At 45.0% G+C, this 26,806-nt stretch overlaps 1 protein-coding gene across 2 annotated transcripts in view; it reads left to right on the top strand.

The window, feature by feature from the left end:
• ANKLE2 (ankyrin repeat and LEM domain containing 2) overlaps positions 1 to 9,932 on the top strand; it is a 57,359-nt gene extending 47,427 nt beyond the window's left edge. For both annotated transcript variants that reach the window (XM_068243420.1, XM_068243419.1), the window contains exons 11-13: positions 210 to 849; positions 7,924 to 8,055; positions 8,189 to 9,932. In XM_068243420.1, the coding sequence (XP_068099521.1) occupies positions 210 to 849; positions 7,924 to 8,055; positions 8,189 to 8,402 (986 nt within the window). In that variant the 3' untranslated portion in view covers positions 8,403 to 9,932. The remainder of the gene's footprint in view (positions 1 to 209; positions 850 to 7,923; positions 8,056 to 8,188) is intronic.
• Positions 9,933 to 26,806: the final 16,874 nt, after the last annotated feature.

Raw genomic sequence — 26,806 nt, 5'->3', positions numbered from 1 at the left:
TAATATGCTTAGAGGGTTCCAGCAATGGATCAGGTAGATGGGGAGGCTGCAGGATTATGCAGAGGCATCCCTCTAATTTGCCTTTGACTTTTTTCCCCTTACAGGTACACTTTAATGCATATGCCAATATTTTATAAGAATACTTCAGTTACCTGCCATATGCACACAGCTGGTTTATTTATAAACTGACTACATTGATTTCCCTACAGGAAGGAGTAAGAAGTCTTGCAATTCTGTTTCGGTTGGAGCATTCCTAGATGATGAAGAAGATATGAGTCTAGAAGAAATTAAAAACAGGCAGAATGCAGCCCTGAAGAATAGCTTGTCTGTGGAGACTTTTACAGCTCCGGAATGCATCATGGACACAACACCAATACCTAGTAGCCATTGTATAGATGGATCCAATCTTGATTACTGTAGTACTCTTACCAAGGATCACCCAGTTTCTCAGCAGGACGTTCAGAAGGGAATGTTGTCACCTGTATCCAACCTCTTGGCAGAGTTTGATAAACTTTCATTTTCTGACCAGCAAGATGAGGAATCTCCTTGTGCCGTTGGTTGCTCCGCCATGCAGAACCTGGATAGAATGACTCTTCATTGTACAAATATGCAGACATCAAACCAACATGATACACATATTGAACCCAGTACCTCACTAGCATGGACAGACAGTGCAGGATTATCACACTCAGACAAAGCGCCTTCCGATATCCATGCTACAGGCAATGCTTCATCACTAGGGGATAATTACCTTTTGCCTTCATATTCCTCTTCAGGGTATCCTAATCAGCAGCTGAATATAAACACGCCATCCAAACACCAAAGTAATAAGCCAACGTTTCTGCTTGGGTATGTATGCTTAAATTTGTCTGATTAAATATTTGTGCATGTATACCTCACAATACTTCCTTCCATGGAAGTAACACCTTAAAATAGTCTATGGTGAACTTTGTACCAAAAGCTCTGTAGTTGGTCCCGGCTGGATAACTGTGTAGTTAGATAGGTATGCAGCATTACACTCTGAGCTTAAAACGCACCTCTGAGCTTAAAGTGAACCTAAACCGTTGCAAAGAAGGAGATTCACTTACCTGGGGCTTCTACCAGCCCCCTGCAGCCGTCCTGTCCCACGCCGGTCCTCAACCATTCTCAGTTTCCCTGCTGCGACTTAGTTTTGTCAGTCGGCAGGCAACTACGCCTGCGCTGCCCTGGCTGTGCGTGTCCTCGTTCGCATTTCCGTCTGCAAAAGTGTCTTGTGCAGTAGAAGGCTTTCTCTTACTGCGCCTGCGCAGGACGCTCTTGCCAGTAGGAACAAGGATGGCTGCAGGGGACTGGCGGAAGCCCCAGGTAAGTGAAACTTTTTCTTAGCAACGGTTTAGGTTCACTTTAAAGCATACCAAAACTCAAAGGGATATGAAAGCTGACCTATTTATTTTCTTTTAAACTGTGCAAATTGCTTGACTGTCCTGTTGATCCTCTGACTCCGATACTTTGTCATAGGCCCTGAACAAGCATGCAGATCATGTTTTTGACTGAAGTCTGACTAAATTAGCTGCATGCTTGTTTCAGGCTTGTGAATTAGACACTACTGTAGCCAAAGAGATCAACAGGACTCCAGGCAACTGGTATTGTTTCAAAGGAAATAAATATGGCAGCCTACATATCCCTCTCACTGCAGGTGTACTTTAAAGTGTACCCGAGACAAAAAGCGTCTCTGGTTCCATACTTACCTTAACCTCCTTAGCGGTAACCCCGTGTGTGACACGAGGTAAGCCGCCGGAGGGTGCCGCTCAGGCCCTGCTGGGCCGATTTACATAATTTTTTATTTTTTTTTGCTGGACGCAGCTAGCACTTTGCTATCTGCGCCAGCACACCGATCGCCCGTGCCCGATCGCCGCTATCCGTTGCGGCGCACCCCCAGACCCCATGCGCTGCCTGGCCAATCAGTGCCAGGCAGCGCCGAGGGGTGGATCGGGACTCCCAATGACGTCCCGACGTCGCTGACGTCATCCCGCCCCGTCGCCATGGCTCGCTACATGATTTAAAAAAATAAATAAATAAATAAAACTGCTGCGCTGCCCCCTGGCGGAATTTTTCATACCGCCAGGGGGGTTAAAGAGAGTCTGAAGCGAGAATAAATCTCACTTCAGACCTCATAGATAGCAGGGGCATGTGTGCACCTGCTAAAACGCCGCTATCCCGCGGCTTAACGGGGGTCCCTTCACCCCCAAATCCCCTCGGTGCAGCGGGGGAGCGCTTCCTGGTTGGGGCAGGGCTAACCGCTGCAGCCCTGCCCCACGCACGTCTGTCAGCTCGTATCTCCGCCTCTCCCCCGGCCCTCTCAGTCTTCCTTCACTGAGAGGGGCGGGGGAGAGGCGGCGATGCACGTCTGATAGACGGCGCTGAGAGGCAGGGCTGCAGCCGTTAGCCCTGCCTCCAGGAAGATAATTTTACGACCAAGTTTGCGACCAACTTTTGAGGGGTGGGTTTGGGGGTGAAGGGACCCCCGTTAAGCCGCGGGATAGCGGCATTTTAGCAGGGGCACACATGCCCCTGCTAACTGAGCTCTGAAGCGAGATTTATTCTCGCTTCAGAGTCTCTTTAAGCTCCCTTGACGTCGCTCATCCCTCGCCATCTCCTCTGGTAGCTTCTGCCCCCCACAATTCTGCCCCAAAGCTTGGCCGAGTCGTGCTTCAACACGCACGTGCAGCTCGACGGCGACCGCGCACCCAACGCACTTCCGTGGTCGGGAGTTTAATGTGCAAGTGCAGAATGATCCCAGCAGCAGGAGCGCAACGGGTAGCGCGCACGGCTGAGCTGCACATGCACGAAGAAGCGTGACTCGGCCAAGCTTTCGGGCCAAATTGCGGGGGACAAGAGCCACCTGGGAAGACTGTGAGGGAATGAGTAGCCTCAAGGCGGTTTAAAGTGACCCTGAGATGATTATATACAAAAGATCTCTACATGCTCAGGGCTTCCTCCAGCTCCTTCTGGACTGATTGCACCCACACAGTCTTCCTGTTCTCTGCTAGAAGCCCCGTTAGCCTGGCCAGTGGGGGCGCACGGCATGACCGTGTGCGTGCCCCCTTCCGTGCTCCCGTCACTGGGAGTGCTCTGCACCTGTGCAGTACTGGTGCAGAATGCTCCCAGCCTTGGGAACAAGACGGGGAAGGGTGCAGCCACACTGCACATACGCTGACTGACCTCAACTGGCCAAACTTCCAGGGCCTCTAGAAGGAGAACTGGAAGGTGGAGGAAGACGGCGTGGGAGCGATCGGTCCGGAGGAGGCTGGAGGAAGCCCCAGGTATGTATAAATCTTTTGTATATACTCGTATCTGGTACACTTTTTAAGGCAGCCCCAGGTAAGTATGGAACCTGAAACACTCAGGTCTCTGGTTCCCTTTTTAAGTGAGCCCTCTCCAGGCCTGTGCATCGAAAGGAGCAGACTATGCCTCCTGACTTCATTGGTACTTTTCTATAGAATTTTGCAGTCTCATGAGATCAGTGCAGCAGCATCACGGTCCACATCCCCTCTTTCAAACTTTTTTTGCATGTGTACGTTGACTCAAAAAAAAAAAACTATTTCCCATTCGCACCGTGTGACATATGGTTATATTATGATGAACTGTCTTTTAAGTGTAGATTAAATACAGTAAAATGTCTATACGCTGTGTAAAACAAACATACAGACTGCTGAACATAAGTGTCCTGGTAAAGAAGTATAATACGCAAAGTTATAAAATGTGCCAGCTTGAGGCTCTCAGCGCATAGTAAGTGTACTCTGGGTGAGTTTAGGCAGTACTTAAACTTGTACTTAAACTTGTCATATTTAATGTTGCACTGAGTTTTGAGATCGACAGGCTCTGGTCCCTTAAAGACCAGAGCCATTTTTGTACTTCTTGATTACTTATTGGCTCACATGAAATCTGCTCCTGACCAAGGTACGGAACTTGGCTGTCTTTAAACTCTGTGCCAGTGGGGATGCGCCATCGTGTCCTGTGCATGGGAGGCAACGGTGTTAAAACTATGCTGCATCAGGCTTAGACAGCCACAAGAGTGGCGTAGTTTTAACTGCACCTGGTCTCAAATTGGTTGAAAAAAAGTCATGTACAGAACTCTTGCACACCACACAATAAATTATTCACAGTTGCTAAGACGTGCCATAGCTACAGACCTCTGGGCCCTGATGCGAATGTGGACATGGGCCCCCTGGAAGGCAGAGGGTGACGACTAGCGACAGTGGTGGATAACTAGGGGCAGACAGGTGTTGAATAGTGACAGATAGTGGTGGAAAATTAGCAGCAGGCAGAGGGCAACAACTAGTGACAGTGGTGGAAAATAAGCAGCAGACAGAGGGTGACACATAGTGCTGGACAGCTGGCGGCAGGCACAAGGTGATGAGCAGCAACACAGTGGCAGTACTGACTGACAGCAACGGACAGACATGAATGCACTGCTACAAACGTAAATGTAGCCTTCGATAACCCCAAAGCAAAATTGGAATGGAGAGGAGGCTCGTAAATGGATTGGGAGTGAGGAAAGAAGAATACTATTAGGAAGTGAGGATATGAAGGGTAGAAAAATGTACTGGCAGTAGTAGCAGCAAGGGACAAGGAGGGACAAGGACAGTTGCTAATGTACCCTTGGCATCAGATGCATAACCTGGAGCTGCCTGTCAGGTCGGTTTCTGGCATCCTAGCAATTGTAATTTGCAGCATCAGTGTGTGACCAACGCGCACAAGCACCACCACAGTACAAAGGGCAAGGGGCTTGTTAGAACTGGAGTGAGAGAGACAGAATAGACTTTTCATCTGACCACACCACTCAAGTTATTCACTGCTCACCAGGAAGAAGGGGGAGCCAGGCCAGAAAAACAAAGCGTGCTAATGCTATCTTGAAGGGGCGGTGCTGAGTGGAGACATGGATGTGGTGCCAGCTGGAGCAACACAGTGACGTGTAGAAGACTGTCACAACACCTGCAACGTTACGGACTTGGGAGGGAGTGAGGGAAATATTGCTGCCACTGGCTTGCACAAGCCCCTCCAGTGCATGGGCCCGGTTGCTGTTGTGACCATGGGCCCTACACCAGTGCTGTTGCATGTTCTGTGTGTTTGAGGTGGCTTGACTAATTACAGTAGCGGTTATCAGCTAGTGTCAATCAAGGCTGTGAGCTGTGCATAGACTCTAGTCGCTTAACCCTTTCTGTGCTCTAAGCAATTTGAGGAAGTTATGACAGGTGGCAGCCGTCCTGTGCCCTAGCCACAGCTCCTTAGGCTCACAGTCTTCTCCACTGCAGAACCCGACCTCGCCAGGTCGGGTCCTGGGTTGGCCTTTTCTGTGCTCCACGGCGCGGGTCATGTGGTCCGGCCGACGTCATTAGGACTGTACTGCGCAGGCGCAGTAGTTCTGCGACTGCGCAGTACTGTCTGATGTCGGCCGGACCCGCACAGAAGAGGCCGATCCGAAAACCTAGCGAGGTCTGGTTCTGCAGCGGAGAAGACCGGGAGCCTCCAGAGCTGCAGCGAGGGCACAGGACGGCTGCCACGGGCTGGAGGAAGCCCTAGGTAAGTGGATCCTTTTTTTTTTTTTTTTTTTTTTCTCCTCCTTGGACCTTTGCTTTAAAGAGACACTGAAGCGGAAACAAAATATGATATAATGAATTGGTTGTGTACTATGAATAATTACTAGAAGATTAGCAGCAAAGAAAATATTCTCATACTTTTATTTTCAGGTATATAGTGTTTTTTCTAACATTGCATTGTTCTATAATATGTGCAGATTACACAACACTCAGCATTCAAAATGATTGTTTCAGAGCAGTCTGTGAAGTAATGACCTCTCCTCTAGCAGAGAAAAAGTAAACAGTTCACTTCCAGTTGAGATAATAAAAGTCAGATAACAGCCCTCTCCACGACTAACTTAGTCGGAGAGCTTAATGGCTTGTTTGCATAGAGATAACAACTGGAGTTTCTCAACTCTTCCTGTACTGGAAACAATTAAGGTAGCCATACACTGGTCGATTTGCCATCAGGTTCGACCAACAGATAGATCCCTCTCTGATCGAATCTGATCAGAGAGGGATCGTATGGCTACCTTTACTGCAAACAGATTGTGAACCGATTTCAGCCTGAAACCGTTCACAATCTGTTGTGGTGGTGGTGCTGCCGCCGCTCCCGCTCGCCCGCATACATTACCTGCTCCGCCGGCGCGAGTCCTCCCGGTCACCGCTGCTTCGTCTCCGCTCTGGTCTGGTCTCCGGCATGCTTCACTTCTTCCTGCCTGGCAGGAAGTTTTAACAGTAGAGCGCCCTCTACTGTTTAAACTTCCTGCCGGGCTAGAAGAAGTGAAGCATGGCGGAGACGGAGCAGCGGTGACCGGGAGGACTCGCGCCGGCGGAGCAGGTAATGTATGCGGGCTCTATTGCGTCGGTCGTTGGGCACTCGAACGCCGCTAGCAACGCGCTCCCTACCCGCGGGCGATCGATGGTAATTTTCTGCACGGAGCGATCGACGGGATAGATCGAAATTCGGCGTGTAGTGCGAACGATTGGCAGCAGATTCGATCCCAGTGATCGAATCTGCTGTCGAAACGGCGGCAAATCGGGCCAGTGTATGGCCAGCTTTAGACTGATGTATCTGATCCTAATGTTTTATTTCTTAGCTGTACTACACATACAAATCATAATATCATAATTTTTTTTCCGCTTCAGTGTCTCTTTAAATAAAAGCTGTATATACATGACTGTTTTTTTGTTTTGTTTTGTTTTTCTTAGGCTTTTTATAAACTAGCCCTTAGGATTCCTATGCAGCAGGTCTCTTGATAATAGTGCAGGCAGAGCCATGGGAATGTAGCACATTAATTCAGCATATCCAATAAAAGATTACTCCTTTACTCAGCTCTTAAAAAGTTACACATGGCTACATACATACGGTACATGGTTTGGCTTCATGAGCAATACAACTTGATTGATGGGATGACTGTCCCAGACAAACAAGGAGATGCAAGGACAACACTTTGTGCTCTTATTGGTGCTGTTGCTAAAACTTATGCTATATCGCATCAATTTGCCCTTGCATGAGTACTAAGTGTCAATTAGAATGGAGGTAATGTCCATAGAGGAAAAGCCGAGGAGAGGTTAGTCTTGCATGTTGTTCTCCTCCCTAATGCTACGTACACACATGCGACAACGATCGTTCGTTGAGAACGACGAACGAACTTTTAATTAATGAAAGAACGACCTAAGTAAAGATAGTTTTAAAAGGTGTGTAACGATCTGATCGTTAGAACGAACGTTACATCACGTAAAGCAACTATTGCGCCTGCGCATAAAAATGAGAAGTTTCACAGAGAAATGGTGAAATGCGCATGTCAAGCCTAGTACGAACGACCGTTTCCAACGATGTACTACTTTTGCAAACGATCGTCATTGGTTAAAATCCGCCAAGATAGAATTTTCTTTTGTAGCGATTTGGCTCGTTCGTCGTTTGCCTTAATAGTCGGTGGTTCGTTTTTTGTAACGATCGTCGTTGGTAAAGATCTGGGAACGATCGTTACAAACGACTATAGTCACGTGTGTACGCACCTTAAGGATCGGTTCACAGTAGGCCTGTTTCCAGACTTTCCTGAAACAAGCAGCAGAGGACAAACAGATAAGCGGAACAGACCCATGCTTTCTTATTATAACAACCCGACCTGTATGATTTTTATGGACAGCCATTTATTTAATAGAATGCCATGCAGATAGATGGCTCAATAGATAATTTCTGACAGGTCCGATCTGAGTTTGCTTTTCTGATCGATTTTCTCATAGAAGTGCGAAAAAAAAGGTATTGTGTATTCACAGCATAAGAGACAGTTTCCCAGATCTGAAATCTAGCTACAACTTTGAATGCTTTAACAAATCTTCTCTGTTTTGTTGGTTTCAGGAAAGAGCCAAGCAAACTAGATAGCGATGTTCTAACGGCTGTGGAAAAAGTGGAAGTTGATGCACAGAAATACCCCTGTATATCCAGGTGGATTAAGGCAGTTTTATCTTATTCCAGCACAGATCGACAAAGGTATAAAGTTATTTTTCATTTTCATCATAGGCAAACAATTGTCATACCTTTTTTAATTCATGTTTTACCTGTTGTGCCCCTTTGTTAGTGATGTCTTCATTTTTTATTTTTTTTTTAAATTTGTATTCCATAGTTGGCCAAGCCCTGCTGTCATGTCCGGAAGAAACAAATCCCCTATTTCCAGCTCTCCAGGTGGTGCTGGCAGCTTTTCCACCCCTGGCCGAAACAGTCCTGGGAAATACATGAATACATCTGACTATAGCAGCCCGGGAAGATACAGCCCAGCATATGCCAGTCACATACAGCTTCTGCGAATACGTCATTTCTCTGATCACGCTGCCCTTTAGAGCGTGCAATTTGTCTGAATGTCAAGACAATCAGCATAGGACAGTTATCGTGGCCATGCCAGATTGAGATGAACAGTATAACAGACAGGCTAAGTATGAAGAGAACAAAGCCCTGCTTGCATAAGGAACCACACCAATGACACACTCTCTCTTACAAAAAGTGAATTAAGTTTAAAGTTTTTGAAGATATTGATCGTGGTTTTAAACACCTTGTTCGTTTTTGGTGTTAAAAAAAAAACTGTAGTAGTCACAGTCAGGAAATTTTGCCAGTCACTTTGGCACATCTGTTAACTGAAGACTCCATTTTTTTATATGCTTAGTTGATCACTAGCACCCAGCAATAACTTGCAGTGTTTTCTCCATGTGTGTAGGATACTACTTGTTTGTTGCTCATTTTTGGGAAGTTACTAATAAGACCACCCTTGACCTGGTGCAGTGATTTGATCCCCACATGTATGCATCCACTAATCTGGTGCACACATGATGACAAACTCTGTTTTAGTGGCCTTGGTATGTTTTAAATTCTTGTGTTGTATTTTTAAAGTATTATGCCATTTCATAGGAGGAAAAAAACTTGTTTTTCCAGACTGTTTTGCTAAAGACTGTGTTAAAAAAAATTGGTTACAATGTTTGACGCAGAAAAAGAAATATTAGTAACTTACAGGGTTTTATTACAGTTTATTTTGTTTGTTTTTTCATACACCGTTTTCAAAAACCCAACGTAAATGTAGTTATGCTGCCACTTATAAAACTGCTGGTACAAGCTGGTTTGCACAAAGCAAATTCCCAAAGCATTTTTGTAATCTGTGTACGAGTGTAAATCTTCATTTATCCATGCAGCAATGCATGGTCTGTTGTATATGTGGGATAAAGGGTCAGTAATCAAGTGGTGTTTATCTACTCGTACACTGTTAGCCATATTATGATATATTTGATACCAGTCAGTATGGAATGATTACAAAATGCCTGTACACACACACTAAAGTATGTTGAGGCTGTCGATAATGGCCACCACAGCCGAAAATCTGACATGTGTATAGCAGCTCTTGTATGGTCTGTCTTTGAGCATATGCGTCTCATACAAAAGTGCTGGGTGGTATTCCGGTCACATTTTCACAAATAATGCCAAATTGTGATTGACACTTGGTATAGCATAGGTGTAGGTTCCATGTCTAAACATTTAGACATTTCCTAGATACAGGGACAGTAATAAGCAGAGGTGCACGTAGGCAAGGCTCACCATATTTATACAACTGAAAAAAACTTTACTGTGCCTCTTAACAATTCATTATCTTTGTCAAGTGAATAAGATGAGGAAAGCAATTGTGAGTTTGGTCCAGTACCACCTCTGCTTATCAGAATGTCTCTGAATCTAACAAATGACTGAACATTTTGGCATGGGAACGAACTCCATGCATAACAAAGATCTGGTGTCACAAATGCACATTTAAAGGGGTTCTGTGGGGTATAAAAAAAGAAACCGTGTCACTTACCTCGGGCTTCTACCAGCCCCCTACAGCTATTAAGTCCCACGCTGTCGCTGAAGCCCCCTCCGTTCGTCGCTGTCGTCGGTGACCTGCTAATTATTCGTCTAACGTTAACGGGAGCTTACTGCGCAGTACAAGAATACTTTGTTGTGCGCAGTAAGCTCCCAATGACGTGCGCGGGAGCAAGAACACGCAGCCGCCATGCTATTCGTCTAGTTAGACGAATACTTAGCAGGTCACCGGCTGTGATGAATGGAGGGTGCTTCAGTGACGACGTGCGACTTAATAGCTGCAGGTGGCGGGTAGAAACCCCAGGTAAATGACGCCATTTTTTTTTCTTTTCATCCCACAGAACCTCTTTAAATACTTTGAGATCGTGGTTGTTGACCTTTTTAAAAAGGCAGAATTAAGCTGCAGGTAAAAAAAATCTGCAAGGGGAAGCCGCCAGACATTTAAAGAATACTTAATACAGATTTATAGACGTATGAGTGTAATAGCTAGTTGCTGACAGTCATTCCACTGTGGCCTTTACTACACACAAACATTACGGGTGACCAAAATATTGACTATTTAAATCTGCTATCAGCAGCATAATTGTGAAGGGCCAGTATGGTGAAAAATTCCCAAAAGTGATTACTTGAATGGTAGTTGCCCAGTCAAAATGTGCAGTTGATTAGGGAGGCTGACTGGGGATCTTTATATAGATCCTTTCCAAATGGGCTTTTTTTTTGTTTTGTTTTTTTTGTTAAAAGCTAAAGGAAAAACAGTAGAATGTCTTTATAGTAAACTGATACAGTTAACCTCTTGATATAGTAAACTCAGTCCCCAGGTCCCAGCAAATGTCTGTATAAATATACAATGTATGACCATTTATGATATAGAAAACTTCTGATATAGTAAACTACTTTTCCTGGTCCCATGGAGTTTACTATAAAGGGATTCTTCTGTACCTATTATCCCCCATGAGGACATGGACTAGCCTAAAACCTGTTTGACTTTTATTACCTTCCGTAAGTGACAGTAACATAGGAAAAAAAAGTAATTTATAGTTAATTTACTCTGGGTGCACGTGTGTGTGTGCATTTTTTCACGATAGTGGTCCTTAAATTATAAACAGGATAATGCAGAGCTATATTCTTGTAATCTTTAAAATATCTGCAAGAGATAATTGTGAAAAAGGCACAGAGTGTAAAGCTGCCATAGACATGATACATTAGGCAGGCCAGAAAGTATCAGTTTCTAGCCTACCATTTGCAGACTTGTCCGCTGACTTTGCTGATGTCTGCTGATGTGGGGCATACTGTCATGTTCCATACAACAAACTTTGGTCTTATGCCTGGTACACATGATGCGATTTTCTGTCCGACTGACCATCAAATTGATTTCTGATAGGTCAGATCTGATTTCCGATCGATTTTCCGATAACTTCTATACAAAATTGATCAGAAAAACTATCAGAAATCAGATCGGACCTGTTGGAAATAATTGATTTGATTGCATTTTGACTGAGAAAAAGTTTTCATTAACTACAAGAACACACTTTCATTCAGGAAACAAAACATTTGCTTCCCTCACATTAGTCAGTATTGGATGTTGTGGCTGACCAAACCTAGCAACCTAATCTGAAAGACAACAGATTAAATGCAATCGTTTTAAGTTGAGCGCTAACAGGAAAGCTTAAAAACTGTGCCCCAATTGAATGGCATCTGAAGTAAATAGGATTTTCATCACAATCTTATTAACCACCCTGGCGGTAATGACGAGCCTGGCTCGTCCAGCAGAAACCTGCTGAAAGTGGTAATGACGAGCCAGGCTCGTCAATACTGCCAGGGAGATTTCCTGTTTCTCTGCGCCGCCAGCTCCACTTTTCCCTCATCAGAGGGATTCCCCAGGATGGCTGGATGCCTGTCTGCACGCTGTGGGTAGCGATCTGTGCTACCCCCAGCATGCAGAACTAGCATCCAGGCACCCTGGGGAATCCCTGTGCAGCCAGCGGGGCAGAGTATGCGCTGGCTATGCGGGCGGGTGGGGGCATCCCCCTTCTATGTGTGCGGATGGCCAAGCGGGGGCTCCCCCTTCTATGCGGGTGAGTGGGGGGATCCCCGTTCTATGTGTGCGGATGGCCGAGCGGGGGCTCCCCCTTCTAAGCCGGGGGAGGGGATCCCCCTTCTATGTGCGCGATGTCCGAGAGGGGGTTCCCCCTTCTAAGCAAGGGAATACCCCTTCTATGTGGGCGGATGTCCGGTTGGGGATCCCCCTACTTTGCGGGGATCCCCCTTCTAAGCGGCGTGCTGTGGGTGTCCCCCTCCTCCCATACGATCTCCCCCCCCGTCTGCAGCACCTTGAGGTGGGATCTACTCACCCGAAGGCTCTCTCCTGCGGCGGCTGGCTCACTTCCTCCTCCATTGCCGAAGTCCCGGTCTGTGTAGTTACAGTACGAGGCTTGGTGACGTCACCAAGCCTCGTACTGTAACTACACAGAGAACGAGACTTCGGCAATGAAGGAGGAAGTGAGCCAGCCGCCGCAGGAGAGAGTCTTCGGGTGAGTAGATCCCACCTCAAGGTGCTTCAGACAGGGGGGGGGAGATCGTATGGGAGGAGGGGGACACCCACAGCACGCCGCTTAGAAGGGGGATCCCCCCCAAAGTAGGGGGATCCCCACCCGGACATCCGCCCACATAGAAGGGGTATTCCCTTGCTTAGAAGGGGGAGCCCCCACCCGGACATCATGCACATAGAAGGGGGATTCCCCACCCCTTAGAAGGGGGATCCCCCACCCGGATATCCGCCCACATAGAAGGGGGATTCCCCCCCACCCCCTCTTAGGAGGATCCCCCACCTGAACATCCGCCCGCATAGAATAGGGATTCCCCACCCCTTAGAAGGGGGATCCCCCACCCAGATATCCGCCCACATAGAAGGGGGTTTCCCCCCCCCTTAGAAGGAGGATCCCCCACCTGAACATCCGCCCGCATAGAATAGGGATTCCCCGCCCCTTAGAAGGGGGAGCCCCCACCCGGCCATCCGCACGCATTCAAAGGGGAATCCCCCCCCCTTAGAATGAGGAGCCCCCACCTGGCAAGGCCATCCGCACACATAGAATGGGGATCCCCCACCCACAAACCTGGCTCCCTATACATCTGGCTCCCTATACATCTGGCTCGCTATACATCTGCCTACCTATACATCTGCCTACCTACCTATACATCTGGCTCACTATACATCTGGCTACCTATATACCTGGCTGCACATCTGACTACCTATACATCTGGCTCACTATACATCTGGCTACCTATATACCTGGCTGCACATCTGACTACCTAAAAACCTGGCTATACATCTGGCTCCCTGTATACCTGGCTATACATCTGGGTTTTATACTCACCATTGGCGTGCTGATCCCTCGTCGCAAACCTCTGATAGCTTCCCTAGTGCCTTCTTCCATGTCCCTTGGCAGATTTTTCTTCTCCCTCGGCAATGACATGTCCCCCGCCGATCGGCATTGATGACACCAGAGTCACACAACATCATCAACATCTCAATGCAAACACTTTTTTTTTTTATGGAATTCAATACAATAACCTATATTGATTTCAATATAAAAAAAACCGATTACACAAAAAAAAAAACTTGAAAATTATTTGAAATTAATTGAACCACTTTTTGCACAGAAATCCTGGGGAAATTGAACGCCAGGGTGGCTACACCCCCATATTATTTATATGTGCATGGGGAGCTTTTCATGGTGTCTCCTGAAGAGCAAGATTAGAATTCAGGTGGAGCCACCTACCTGAGAGTCACTCGCCAATACTGTTTTAAGATCTACTTAAAGAGACACTGAAGCGAAAAAAAATTATGATATTATGATTTGTATGTGTAGTACAGCTAAGAAATAAAACATTAAGATCAGATACATCAGAAGAGTTGAGAAACTCCAGTTGTTATCTCTATGCAAACAAGCCATTAAGCTCTCCGACTAAGTTAGTCCTGGAGAGGGCTGTTATCTGACTTTTATTATCTCAACTGTAAGTGAACTGTTTACTTTTTCTCTGCTAGAAGAGAGGTCATTACTTCAGACTGCTCTGAAAGAATAATTTTGAATGCTGAGTGTTGTGTAATCTGCACATATTATAGAATAATGCAATGTTAGAAAAAACACTATATACCTGAAAATAAAAGTATGAGAATATTTTCTTTGCTGCTAATCTTCTAGTAATTAATCATAGTACACAACCAATTCATTATATCATATTTTTTTTCGCTTCAGTGTCTCTTTAGGAATACTATATATTATTGGATTATATAGAAATGCAATTATACAAACTCTCGTTTCAGTAGAGGTTTGTAGCTATGCGTCCTCAGTGATTGACAGCCAGGCAGGATCACTTGGCTCTTCTGCCCCGTAATTAAGACCTTGGCACCCTTTTAGTATTGATCTTAAAAACCTATTGCCACTTTTCTTTTCTCAACTTTTCCAAGTCTGATTGTCAATTCCATATCTGTTTTTTAGAGGGTGTATCTGTTTTTTCTTCCCTGGCTATCCATGCTTTGTCATATCAAGGTTATCTTGAAGTGGCTGCCAGAAGCGTCATGTACGGTACTTGAAAGGAGTCGTGAATTGTCAGCCGTGACCATTATTTGTCACAAGTAGTAGAGGCTACGCTACGTGGCTGTCTGTGGCAAACTGACAAATGGGGTATTTAAAACAGACACCACACTTTTTTCTAAGTTAACAATGCAATTTTGTGATCAGTAAGATGGCAGTCAGGTTATGGCAATTGGCTGGGGATCCTGCAGTGTGGCAATCCTGTATTGCAGGTGATCTTGTGATCAGAAAATTTCCATTACTTTGTAGAATGTTGCTTTTCTGGCAGACAAGCCTGTTCAATCCTCTTTTATATGAATGGGTCCTATTGTTTCTCTAGGTCAGTGATCTGCAAACTTGGCTCTGTTAACCCTCCTAGCGGTATAAAAAAATCTGCCAGGAGGGAGCGCAGCAGTTTTTTTTTAATTTTTTTCCCCTATATCATGTAGCGAGCCCAGGGCTTTGGCGATCTCCGATCAGGAAATCCCGTTCAAAGAACAGGATTTCCTGGAGGGCTTCCCCCGGCGACGGGGCGGGATGACGTCACTGACGTCGGGACGTCATTGGGAGTCCCGGGCCACCCCTCGGCGCTGCCTGGCACTGATTGGCGCGGGGCGGCGGCGATCAGTGTGCTGGCGCAGCTAGCAAAGTGCTAGCTGCGTCCAGCAAAAAAAAAATTAAACAAATCGGCCCAGCAGGGCCTGAGCGGCACCCTCCGGCGGCTTACCCCGAACTACGTTCGGGGTTACCGCCAAGGAGGTTAAGGAACTACAAGTCCCACAATGCATTTGCCTTTATGAATCATGACTGTGACTGTCAGATTCCCGCAATGCTCTGTGGGACTTATAGTTCCCTAACAGCTGGAGAGGCAGGTTTGCAAATCACTGCTCTAGGTGACTGCTGGGGGGTTGACAAGAGGCCTTAATTTTGTCAGGCAAAGAGGAAATCTCCACCAGTAATCCGCTGCACCTGCAAATGCCTATTTTTGGGAGCCTTGATTGAATAGTAATAAAACTGTCCATGTTTATAAGTCTTTTAGGGAGATAATACATGGGAATGGTGTGCTGGAGTTTCTGAATGGCATATTGCATGCGTCTGAACCTGCAGTTGTAGTAGTCAGTGGGAGCGTGGCACACCATCAAATCTTCCAGAGGAAAAAAGGCTTGATCCCTGGTGATCAGCTGTCACCCACAACTTCAGTAGTTAATGTAGTTCAGATCAGCACACACAGGCTGTATCACCAGTATAATTTATTCCAAAACCTGCAGTTAAACCTGAAAACTGTTTTAGGGCCTGTCAGTGTGACATGGTGTCTGCATACCTCGAGAAAGGGGACCCTGAGAGGCCCTCGAATCAATACTAGGATTTGACTGCAGATTTTGGAATAAATTATTCTCGTACTGATAAAATCTCTTCCGATTTGTGCTGATTTGAACTACATTTGCTACTGAACCTACAGTTCAATCACCATTACACAGTCAATGCGAATAACTTGACTTGCATACATATTGTATGCAGCTTGGAATGAGACAAAATAGGCAGGAACTCCATTGGTTTGGGTCACCTCCAGGCTGCATAGAATTTGCATTAGATTGGCATGCCAGCTGGAATTATCTCATTGTTCATCTCTAATTACCATGTTCTTCAGCTTTCTGTCACAGCGAGTGGAAGCACCCTTGTATGGTGGGTGCAGCTGTTCAACTGCTCAAAAAGATTGCCTCCCTAAACACTCTTCCTACTGTATGCTAGCTGTAACAGTACTAGGGTTTCATTGTGATTCTTCACAAGCTCAATGCAAAATTCAGTCGCACCTTCTGCCCTACCTACAGGAACATCATCAACCATGATGACACATGGAGTGCAGCTGAAGAATAAAGTGGCCCAGCTACAGGCTCAGACATGTTGATGTATGCGATTAACAAAAACCTGCACAACATTCCCATATCTGTTTACTAAAGCAAGGACCTTGAGGTTTGTGCATTGTGGTGCAGTGCATTGGACTATACGATAGCATTGCTAATGCGCTCCAATTATCTTAATTAGTACATTCACATCAGTGTGTTAGGAATGCTGTGAAATTCATTGGTGTAATGAAATGCATGCTGTACAGTGCGTGTTTACAGTTGTTGTGCAGCATAAGTTTCATTGACTTCATGCTTCACTGTATGCATCGCTACGTGTGCACACAATGGAATGCCACTCTTTTTCTCCGTTAAAATCCTGTTTTTACAAGAAATGCTTTGCCCCTTTATCAACCTAGTCTACGCTAAGTTCAAACACAATAATTAGTATACATTTACAAAAATGAGAGTTTCCCAAAAGTATTGTTAGTGATTGAATAGGAGAAGCTGCTAAAGTACAGGTTGTTTGACCTTGAAATCATTTCCTGGATTTGCACTACTTATGACAGATTTGGTATGTCCCTTTGTGACAGATTTGGTTAGAACTTTGTTACCAAAGGGCTGCAACACATTGCATTTTTAGTTCGATGTTTGATGGTCCATTCTATTTCTGTGTTTGGTTTTATGACAAAATGTCACAATTATTACATCCATAGCATCAATGAATGTAAATCTTGCACAACTAAAAAACTCGCACACATAAAGCAAGTTTTCTTGAGCAGAAGTGAGAGAATATGGAGGCTGCCATATTTTATTTCCTTTTACACAATACCAGTTGCCTGGCTATCCTGCTGATCCTTCATGTCCTTCATGCATCAGTAGTGTGGGAATTGCACACCTGAAACACGCATGCAGCTAATCTGGTCAGGTTTTTGTCATAAACCTCTGATCTACATGTTTGTTTGGGGTGTATGTCTAAAGCCCCATCTACACCATACAATTTTTTTTGTGCGATTCGATTCAATCTGACATGTCCGATCAGGATTCGATGGTGTGGTCGAATGTCATTGCAAAACAATGGCAAATCAATCACTCCACCGATCGAATTGAATCCCGATCGGACATGTCGGATTGAATCGAATTGCACAAAAAATTGTATGGTATAGATGGAGCTTAAACGTATTGCAGGCAGAGGAATAGCAAGACAGCCAGGCAATGTGCATTGTTTAAAAGGAAATAAATACAGCACCCTCCATAACCTTTGCACTTGTCCTTTAACTTCATGAGTGATCCAAATGATTGGGAATACTATGCAGGATTAGTGTGTGCATGTGCAGAAAGATTCAATGTGTAAAACAGAAGCAGGTTCATGAAATCTAGAGCTTATGTGCATTACAAATAAGCCAATAAGTTGTGAAAGGTAAAATTGGCTCACCTTGCAATTGTTAGCATTTAACAGGGCTAACAGCTTGAAGTTCTGCTTTCTGTTTAAAGGATACCCAAAGTGACCTGATGAGATAGACGTGTATGTACAGTGCCTAGCACGCTAACTATGCTGTGTTCCTTTTTTATCTTTCTCTACCTGAAAGAATTAAACATCAGGTATGTATGTAGCAGTTCCTGTCTGTCAGGACTGGGTCAGACTACAGTTTGACCCTCACTGATAAGAAATTACAACTACACTTTCTTAGCAGAAAATGACTTCTGAGAGCAGAAAAAGGGATAAAAAGGGTCAATAGTTCATAGATTTTAGCTCTGGCATACTTCAATGAATGTGTCATTGAGCAAAAACAGTAAAACTTTAAAAAGTAGATTTAAATATAAAATATAAAGTCATTTTTAGGAAAAGGAGGATACATTATTTCATTTGTTTATTTTCACCTTGGGTGTCCTTTAAGTAATGCTTTTCATAGGAAAAAAAAAGTATAAAATGCATTTGCTAAATCTGCATTATAAACTGCAGAAGCATCCAGGGCCAAATAAAGCTGGCCAATCCACCCTGTTGGCAAGCTTCTTCATCTACAGTGGCCACCATTTTATCTCTGGGAATGATATTGCTATGGTACAGCAGCACTGACTGTATGAAGAACTTGCCTCATTTAGGATTATGGTGTACTCACTGCCTACACACATCAATTATTTTTTTATTATAGTGGGACTTCTTTTTTTTTTCCTGAGATAATTTAACAGACAGTGTTAATTATTTTTAACAGAAAAAGTAGCACCCACAGGTTGTTTTTTTTAATGAACAAATTATTCCTTGAAGCTAAATTCCACTTAAGTTGTAAACCTGCGGTCAATATAAATGGCTGTTGCATAAATGTTTTTCTTGTCGTTTTTTTGTTCATATTCTTTCCATTCCAATTGCCAGCCAGGTAAGGAAAACTGGAAGCTTACATTGCCATTCTAGGCAACAGTACTCTTTGGAGTACTGTTGCTATGAGTCTGTCCAAAAACTCCAATCTGCACAGGGCAGAAGCCTTTATCTCTCCTATTCAGCGCCTGCATAAAGCCATTAACCTGCAGCAACTTCCACTTGTGTGGCAGATTTGTTGTTGGGAGTCCTGTGGAGAGACTGTTTCATAAAAATGTAAAAAGTAGAATACTGTGCCAGTAATCTGTGCAATTATGTCCGACTGACATAAACGCCTTGAGGTTTTCTCCACAAAGTGGAATTTCCCTTTAAGATTTGACACTATTTAATTTGATTTGTTGCTCAATTCTTTGAGACCTGACTGGTTATTTTTGCTCTAGTGTGCAGGTTAGTTAGTTGTTTGTTTTTGTGTAGAATAAAGCTTTGTGAACTGTGTAAAGGTACCCATTAAAGGTGCAATTTTTCCTTCATACTTGATCTTTCAACACCGTTTTTATGATCAAATTGTTCAGAAAACTGTGCCATGTGTGGCACAAATCAATGTCAAATGATTCTTTGATTGTAAAAGGGGGAAAAAATTAACCAAAAGTTAGATTTATGATGGAATCAAAATGGAAAACCTTGAATCGTTCTGTTAATGGGAACAATTAGATAATTGCTTTCCAATTAGTTTTGATTGTCCAGATCGCATCAAAAGATCGAATCTGAAGGAAAAATTTTACCATTATTGGGCACCTTAAGAATGTAACAGCATGGAACATTCAGCTGATGGTGAATGGCTAACAGCCTTTTAGCTAGCTGTAACCTCAGCCTAGTGAAACAGAACATGCTGGGAGAGGTGATTGCTCATGCTCCACAGTACCAGTCTTCCAGCTGACTAATGCATACACAATCTGTGCTGCTATCCTCACACACTATGAAGATGCTGGCTATTGTCAGATTGCTATTGTTTCTGCCATTGCCTCACCCACTCACTAAACTGCATTCTGTTGCAGTGTTCATAGGGCATATTTTAATAATTACTGTTAAAAAAAAAAAAAGTTCAATCTTGGTGTCAATGGAATTTGTTCTACACTATTATGTTTTAAACCGTTCTGTCAAAACGTCACGTATATATATGGTTCTTTTAAAACTATTTATGTGCTGGTTAATAAAGAAATGTGCACCTGTTAACTTTGTGTGTGTGTGTAGTATGTGCATGTTTAACAATTCTACATTGTGCCTGTTTCAATTAGTAAAAAGTTGAGAGAGACGTAAGCAGGGGGAGGATGCCCCTCTCTGCGTCTTAAAGGGAACCTGAAGCGAGTAAAATTATTTCAAATAAGTGCAACATAGCTGCAAATTAATATTACATACTTACATCACCATCAGTTCCTTTCAGAAGCTCACCATTTTGTACTTACAGTGATCCCTTCCAGTTCTGAGAAGATTTTGTCAGAACTGAAATATACCAGTTGCTGGCAGTTATATATCAGCAGCTGTCAGTTACAACTGAACGTGCAAGGTAATGTCCATGTTTCCCTATGGCTCAAGTGGGTGATATTACAGTTTAACAGTGTGTTGACCAGGAAGCTGTTATGGGGTAATGGCCATTTTCAAAATGGAGGACGGAGAGGAGGAGATTGAGGAGTAGACTACACGAAAGGGAAGTATGACCTGTGTATGGTTATTTTGACTTTTTATTGTCAGTTCAGGTTCTCCTTAACCTCCCTGGCGGTCAATTAGAACCTCCAGGGGGCAGCGCACTATTTTTTTTTTTTTTTTTTTTAAATCCTGTAGCTAACCTAGCGCTAACTGCATGATAGCCGCTGAGCAGCGGCATCCCCCCACCCTCTCCGATCGCCTCCGGCGATCAGCGGAAGCAGGAAATCCCGTTCAGCTTTCCTGCTGGGATTTCCCGGTCGCCATGGACGTCGTGACGTCAATGTGAGTCCCGATCCACCCCTCAGCGCTGTCTGGCGCTGATAGGCCAGGCTGCGCAAGGGGTGTGGGGGGGGGGCTGCACAGCGGATAGCGGCGAATCGGCGGCGATCGGGAAGTACACGCAGCTAGCAAAGTGCTAGCTGAGTGTACAAAAAATAAACTATGCAAATCGGCCCAGCAGGGCCTGAGAAATCCTGCGCGCGTAGCCCGACCTGAGGTCGGGCTTACCGCCAGGGAGGTTAAGAGACAAAATTGGTTCCTAAAGAGAAACTATAAGCAATACTATGGCCTCAATTCACTAAGCTTTATCAAACGTGTGATAATTTACCTCATGGGTAAAATCTCATTTTGAATTCACTAAGGTGTTATATATTTATCAAATATTTTATTGATAAAACTGTCAATCTATAACACCTTAGTAAATTCAAAATTAGATTTTACCCATGAGGTAAATTATCAAATGTTTGATAAAGTGTTTGATAAAGCTTAGTGAATTGAGGCCTATGTCAGGGAAATAAAACCCATAAGTAGATAATTACTTGCTCTACTTACATAACAGATGTATTGCACGGTCCACGTTTTGACAGTGAATTTTATATGGTAAAATAAAGAAAATCCTGTTCTTGGCAGGGCCAATCTTGGCTCTCACAAGTCCTAAAGCCAATCCTGATGTTATTTCCTCCCTTGCCTCCCCCCCACATTCCCCCCTCAGCATCTTCTCTTCTACCTGCAGCATAACAGCTTAGCAGGGAGGAATAAAGGCAGCGCACACAGACTCAACTCCTTATGGTTCCAGGCGGCGGAGTTCCAATCTATACTCTGCACTACCACCGGCGTTAATAGTAGTAGGCTTCAACCTGTGGGGAGGAGGGGAGATCCCCGTGGATATGGCCAATCAGAGAGGAACAGTACAAACCCCCAGTATGCACTGCAACGTCTCTTTTATGGCTGATGTACCAAGTAAGAGCTAGGGGACATGGGGATTGATATACAGGGTGGGCCATTTATATGGATACACCTTAATAAAATGGGAATGGTTGGTGATATTAACTTCCTGTTTGTGGCACATTAGTATATGTGAGGGGGGGAAACTTTTCGAGATGGGTGGTGACCATTTTGAAGTCGGACATTTTGAATCCAACTTGTATTTACAATAGGAAGAGGGTCATGTGACACATCAAACGTATTGGGAATTTAACAAGAAAAACAATGGTGTGCTTGGTTTTAATGTAACTTTATTCTTTCATGAGTTATTTACAAGTGTCTTTGTTTACAGCCATTGACATGTCGCTGAGATTAACACGAGGAGCAGATAGAAATGGTGGTGTTTGGTGAACACAGTAACCGCGTCATTGCAGCAGATTTCAATGCAAGACACCCTACGAGACCACCCATCTCCCATGCTACAGTTAACAAACTGCTTGCTAAGTTTTGTGAAACTGGTTCAGTGTTGGATTTGCCAAAATGTGGACGCATAAAATTTGTCACTAATGAAGAAACCTCAGTGGCTGTCCTAGCTTCATTCAGCAAGAGCCCACAGTGTAGCACTTGCCGCATGTCACTGGAGAGTGTCATTAGGGCAAAACAAAAATTGGAACAGAACCCTCAGTTAATGGCCCCCAAGGTCTCCCGATCTGACCCCCTTAGACTTTTATTTTGGGGGTCATCTAAAGTCTATGCTGTGAAGATATGAAATGTGCAGCACCTGAAACTACGGATACTGGAAGCCTGTGCTAGCATTTCTCCTGCGGTGTTGCTATCAGTGTGTCAAGTATGAGAGAAGAGGGTTGCATTGACAATCTAACACAATGAAAGAATAAAGTTACGTTAAAACCAAGAGCATCATTGTTTTTCTTGTGAAATTCCCAATAAGTTTGATGTCACATGACCCTCTTCCTATTGAAAAAACAAAAGTTGGATTAAAAATGGCCGACTTCAAAATTGCCACCATGGTCACCACCCATCTTAAAAAGTTTCCCCCCTCACATACGAATGTGCCACAAACAGGAAGTTAATATCACCAACCATTCCCATTTTATTAAGATGCATCCACATAAATAGCCCACCCTGTAGAATATAAATGTCAGATTGGTTATGAACTTTTGCATTGCCTCTTTAGTATCCTTTTTAGCTATTTAACAGATGGAAATAGATAATTGATATTGGATTTAATGCCTAACAGTTATTATTTAAAGAATTAAAAAAAACAAAAGTTGCACTAGGTCTTCATGTCTGGACAAAAAAATATTTACTAAAGGACAGTCCTTAAAAAATAAGGGTAGATTTTACCTTCTAATAAATGAATCAGCATGCTAAATCCAAGACTAGCACAATTCCGGTCGAAGGAGAATGCGCGGTATTGAGTCGTGGAAAATAAAATAAATTGCATATTTTATTAAACAAATTAAAAACTAAATAACATTGCAGCAGCAATCCGATCCCACCAACAGAAAACTCTGTTGGGAAGAAAAGGAGGCCAGATTCATTTGGCTGCTAAGTTGTATGGCCGTGCACAACTGTTAAAGCTGCAGTGTGCTGAGTTGTAAAAATGGCCTGGTCACTAGGGGGAGATGTAAGCCTGTGGTCCTCAAGTGGTTAAAGGGAACCAGAGACGTTGGGAGGAAAGGTTTTATACATACCTGGGGCTTCCTCCAGCCCCATAAGACTGGATCGCTCCCACGCCGCCGTCCTCAGCTTCCTCTGTCCGCCGGTACTGGGTCCCGTTACTTCCACCAGTCGACCAGTCGGCAGGCAGACGCGACCAATATTCCGCATCACAGGGGCTCCCTCCTTAGCCTTACGCGTGTCATGCGTAAGGCTATGGAGGGAGCCCCTGTTCATGCGGAAAATTGGCCGCGTCCGCCGGAAATGACAGGACCCGGTACTGCCGATAGAGGAAGCGGAGGACGGCGGCGTGGGAGCGATCCAGGTTTATGGGGCTGGAGGAAGCCCCAGATATGTATAAAAGCTTTCTCTATTTTTTACATAGCTTCCTCTCTGGTTTCCTTTAAGTAGTAGAAAGCCTGGGAATCTCTTCATTGTGGATGAGCACAGCTGTACTGCGTGTGAAAGAGTACTGGCTACACCTTCAAAGTAACACAGTCATTCATGCATGGAGAAAAAAGCCATGCGTGAGCAGCTCCATGCAACTGCAGAGGCACGGATTGTGCCTGAGCATGCAGAGTATGGCCACACTAGTGCACAATTAGGTGTGAGGCTACAAACCATATTCGACCAGCCTTTGTTCGGTGCTGGTATGGTGGGCCACAGGACTTTAAGGAAAGTTTCTGGACTATCATACATGTCAAACTCCGGCTGGTCAGAGCCATTAAATTTGGCCCTCAGACTGGTGCTGCTGCTCTCTAAAGGTGCCCATACACTCGTCAGATTGGCAGCAGATAGATAAGAAATGCATCTGATGCGTTTTTAGAACATTTTTTACCAGGATAGAATTCCAATAGATTTCAGTTTGAAACCTATTGAAATTCGATCTGATGGCATTTTTTTGCCATCAGATTTCCATTAAGGCCAATGCAAACTGATGCAAACAATGCAAACAAAGCAATCTCATCAGATCGACCTAAATTTTCCACCCTGCCAGTTCGATGGAAATCCATCGAAATCGGCCATCGATCGGTCGATTGGCCAACCGATTTGCAAACGATCGATCGATCGGGATCGATCGGTTGGCCAGAAAATCGGCTGAGTGTATGGGCACCTTAAGGCTGCTCCAGACATTACATCTCATTTCTGCTACTGTAAACCTCTTAATGGAAAGACTAGAAATTTCAGTGGATTCTAATGTATCACTTCTCCAGCAACACCTATAACCTTTCAGAACACCTGGATTACTTGGGATGGCAAAGATTTAAGCTGGATTAGATCTTCCTTGGAATCACCCACTGTTGTACACTGCACACCTTGCTTGGAATTGACCTGAGACCTTAAAGACTTTCGGCCTCTTTGTGCCCGCCCTCTCTCATCCTGTGAGTAACTTTCATCGATTATCTACAGCATCTATGCTTAATAGACTATATTTTTCTACATATGTAATATAATAATATCTTCAAAGGACTGTGTTTTCAATTCCATGCTGCCCATCCATACATCTCTGTGTAAGGGCAATTCAGTCTACAAAGGCACTTTGATCTCTGCAGGATACCAGCTGGAGCTGAGAAAGTTCACACCTTGACTCTAAATAGGGCCTTTCTCAGCAGGAGCCCTGCGCTGTCTCTTGTTCATTCTAATGTGTAAACATCAATATATGTAATATGTAATCAAAATATACCAACCAAGAAATATTTAACCAATTGACAAATCAACAATAATTCTATTTAAGTCTGTTGGAATCTTCATAAAGACAAAAAGAGGATCCAGAGGACGTGGGAAAAGATGTTGTTCACTGCAGAACCAAAATAACTGACAAAATCTATAGAGTACACCCAGGCAACAACCCTAAAGGTGGCCATACACTGGCCCGATTCACCGCCGTGTCGACAGCAGATTCGATCACTGAGATCAAATCTGCTGCCAATTGTTTGCGCTACACGCCGAATTTTGATCCTTTTCGTCCCATCCCGTCGATCGCTCCGTGTGGAAAATTAGCGTCGATCGCCCGCGGGTAGGGAACGCGTCGCTAGCGGCGTTCGAGTACCAGACGACCGACGCAATAGAGCCGCATACATTACCTGCTCCGCCGGCACGTCTAGGCCCGGTCACCGCTGCTCCGTGTCCGCGCTGGTCTCCGGCATGCTTCAGTTCCTCCGGCCCGGCAGGAAGTTTAAACAGTAGAGGGCGCTCTACTGTTTAAACTTCCTGCCGGGCAGGAAGAAGTAAAGCGTGTCAGGGCCGGAGACCAGAGCGGAGACGGAGCAGTGGTGACCTGGGGACTGGAGTCGCGCCGGCGGAGCAGGTAATGTATGCGGGCATGCGGGCGGGGGGAGCGGCGGCAGCACCACCACCACAACAGATTGTGAACGGTTTCAGGCTGAAATCGGTTCACAATCTGTTTGCAGTAAAGGTAGCCATACGATCCCTCTCTGATCAGATTCGATCAGATAGGGATCTGTCAGTTGGTCGAATCTGATGGCAAATCGACCAGTGTATGGCTACCTTAATAGCTCCAGCACAATCCAGCAGAGATGACAGCCACACATCTGGAGACTGTTCTGTCCTGGAGTCCTCAATCTCAGACCCTAGCTCCCAGGGTAGCCCCATCAAGGCTGTCCTCTGTAACGTCAGATCGATAATCAACAAAACCGCAATCATACATAATCTAATAGTCTTCTGATCTGGCCTACCTGACTGAAACCTGGCTTTCTGAACCAGTTGGCCCCACCCTGGAGGGCGCTGTGCCAACAAACTATTCCGTGATATACTGCAACAGGAAAGAACGCAGGGGTGGAGGGGTTGCACTTTGCTTTAGATCAGCTTTGAAAATCAGACCACTTACTGTAGGACCTACCAATTCGTTTGAATGCTTGGGGATGCAACTTTCAGTTGAGAAAAACATTAACATATTGCTGATCTACCGCCCACCAGGAAAGGACTCTGACTTCCTTAACCACTTGAGGACCCACCCTTTACCCCCCTCAAGGACCAGCGCTGTTTTAGCTGATCTGTGCTGGGTGGGCTGTGCAGCCCCCAGCACAGATCAGGGTGCAGGCAAAGCGACCAGATCGCCCCCCTTTTTTCCCCACTAGGGGGATGATGTGCTAGGGGGGTCTGATCGCTCCTGCCTGCCTGTGTGTTGCGGGGGGGGGCACCTCAAAGCCCCCCTCCGCGGCGACATTCCCCCCTCCCTCTCCTACCTAGCTTCCCCCCGGAGATCAAAGGCTGCACAGGAACGGATCTGTCCTGTGTAGCCTCTAACAGGCTTCTGCCTGTCATGTGACAGCGATCCCCGGCCGCTGATTGGCCGGGGATCGCTGATCTGGTACAACGCTGCTACTGTTAGCAGCGTTGTACGAATGTAAACAAAGCGGATCATTTCCGCTTGTGTTTACATTTAGCCTGCGAGCCGCGATCGGCGGCCCGCAGGCTATTCACGGAGCCCCCCGCCGTGAATTGACAGGAAGCAGCCGCTCGCGCGAGCGGCTGCTTCCTGATTAATTAGCCTGCAGCTGGCGACGCAGAACTGCGTCGCTGGTCCTGCAGCTGCCACTTTGCCGACGCGCGGTATGAGTGCGCGGTCG

Source organism: Hyperolius riggenbachi, chromosome 1 (genome assembly GCF_040937935.1).
Source record: "Hyperolius riggenbachi isolate aHypRig1 chromosome 1, aHypRig1.pri, whole genome shotgun sequence".
Lineage (NCBI taxonomy): Eukaryota > Metazoa > Chordata > Amphibia > Anura > Hyperoliidae > Hyperolius > Hyperolius riggenbachi.
Note: the sequence above shows the minus strand (reverse complement) of the source record. Positions and strands in the feature narration are given on the sequence as shown.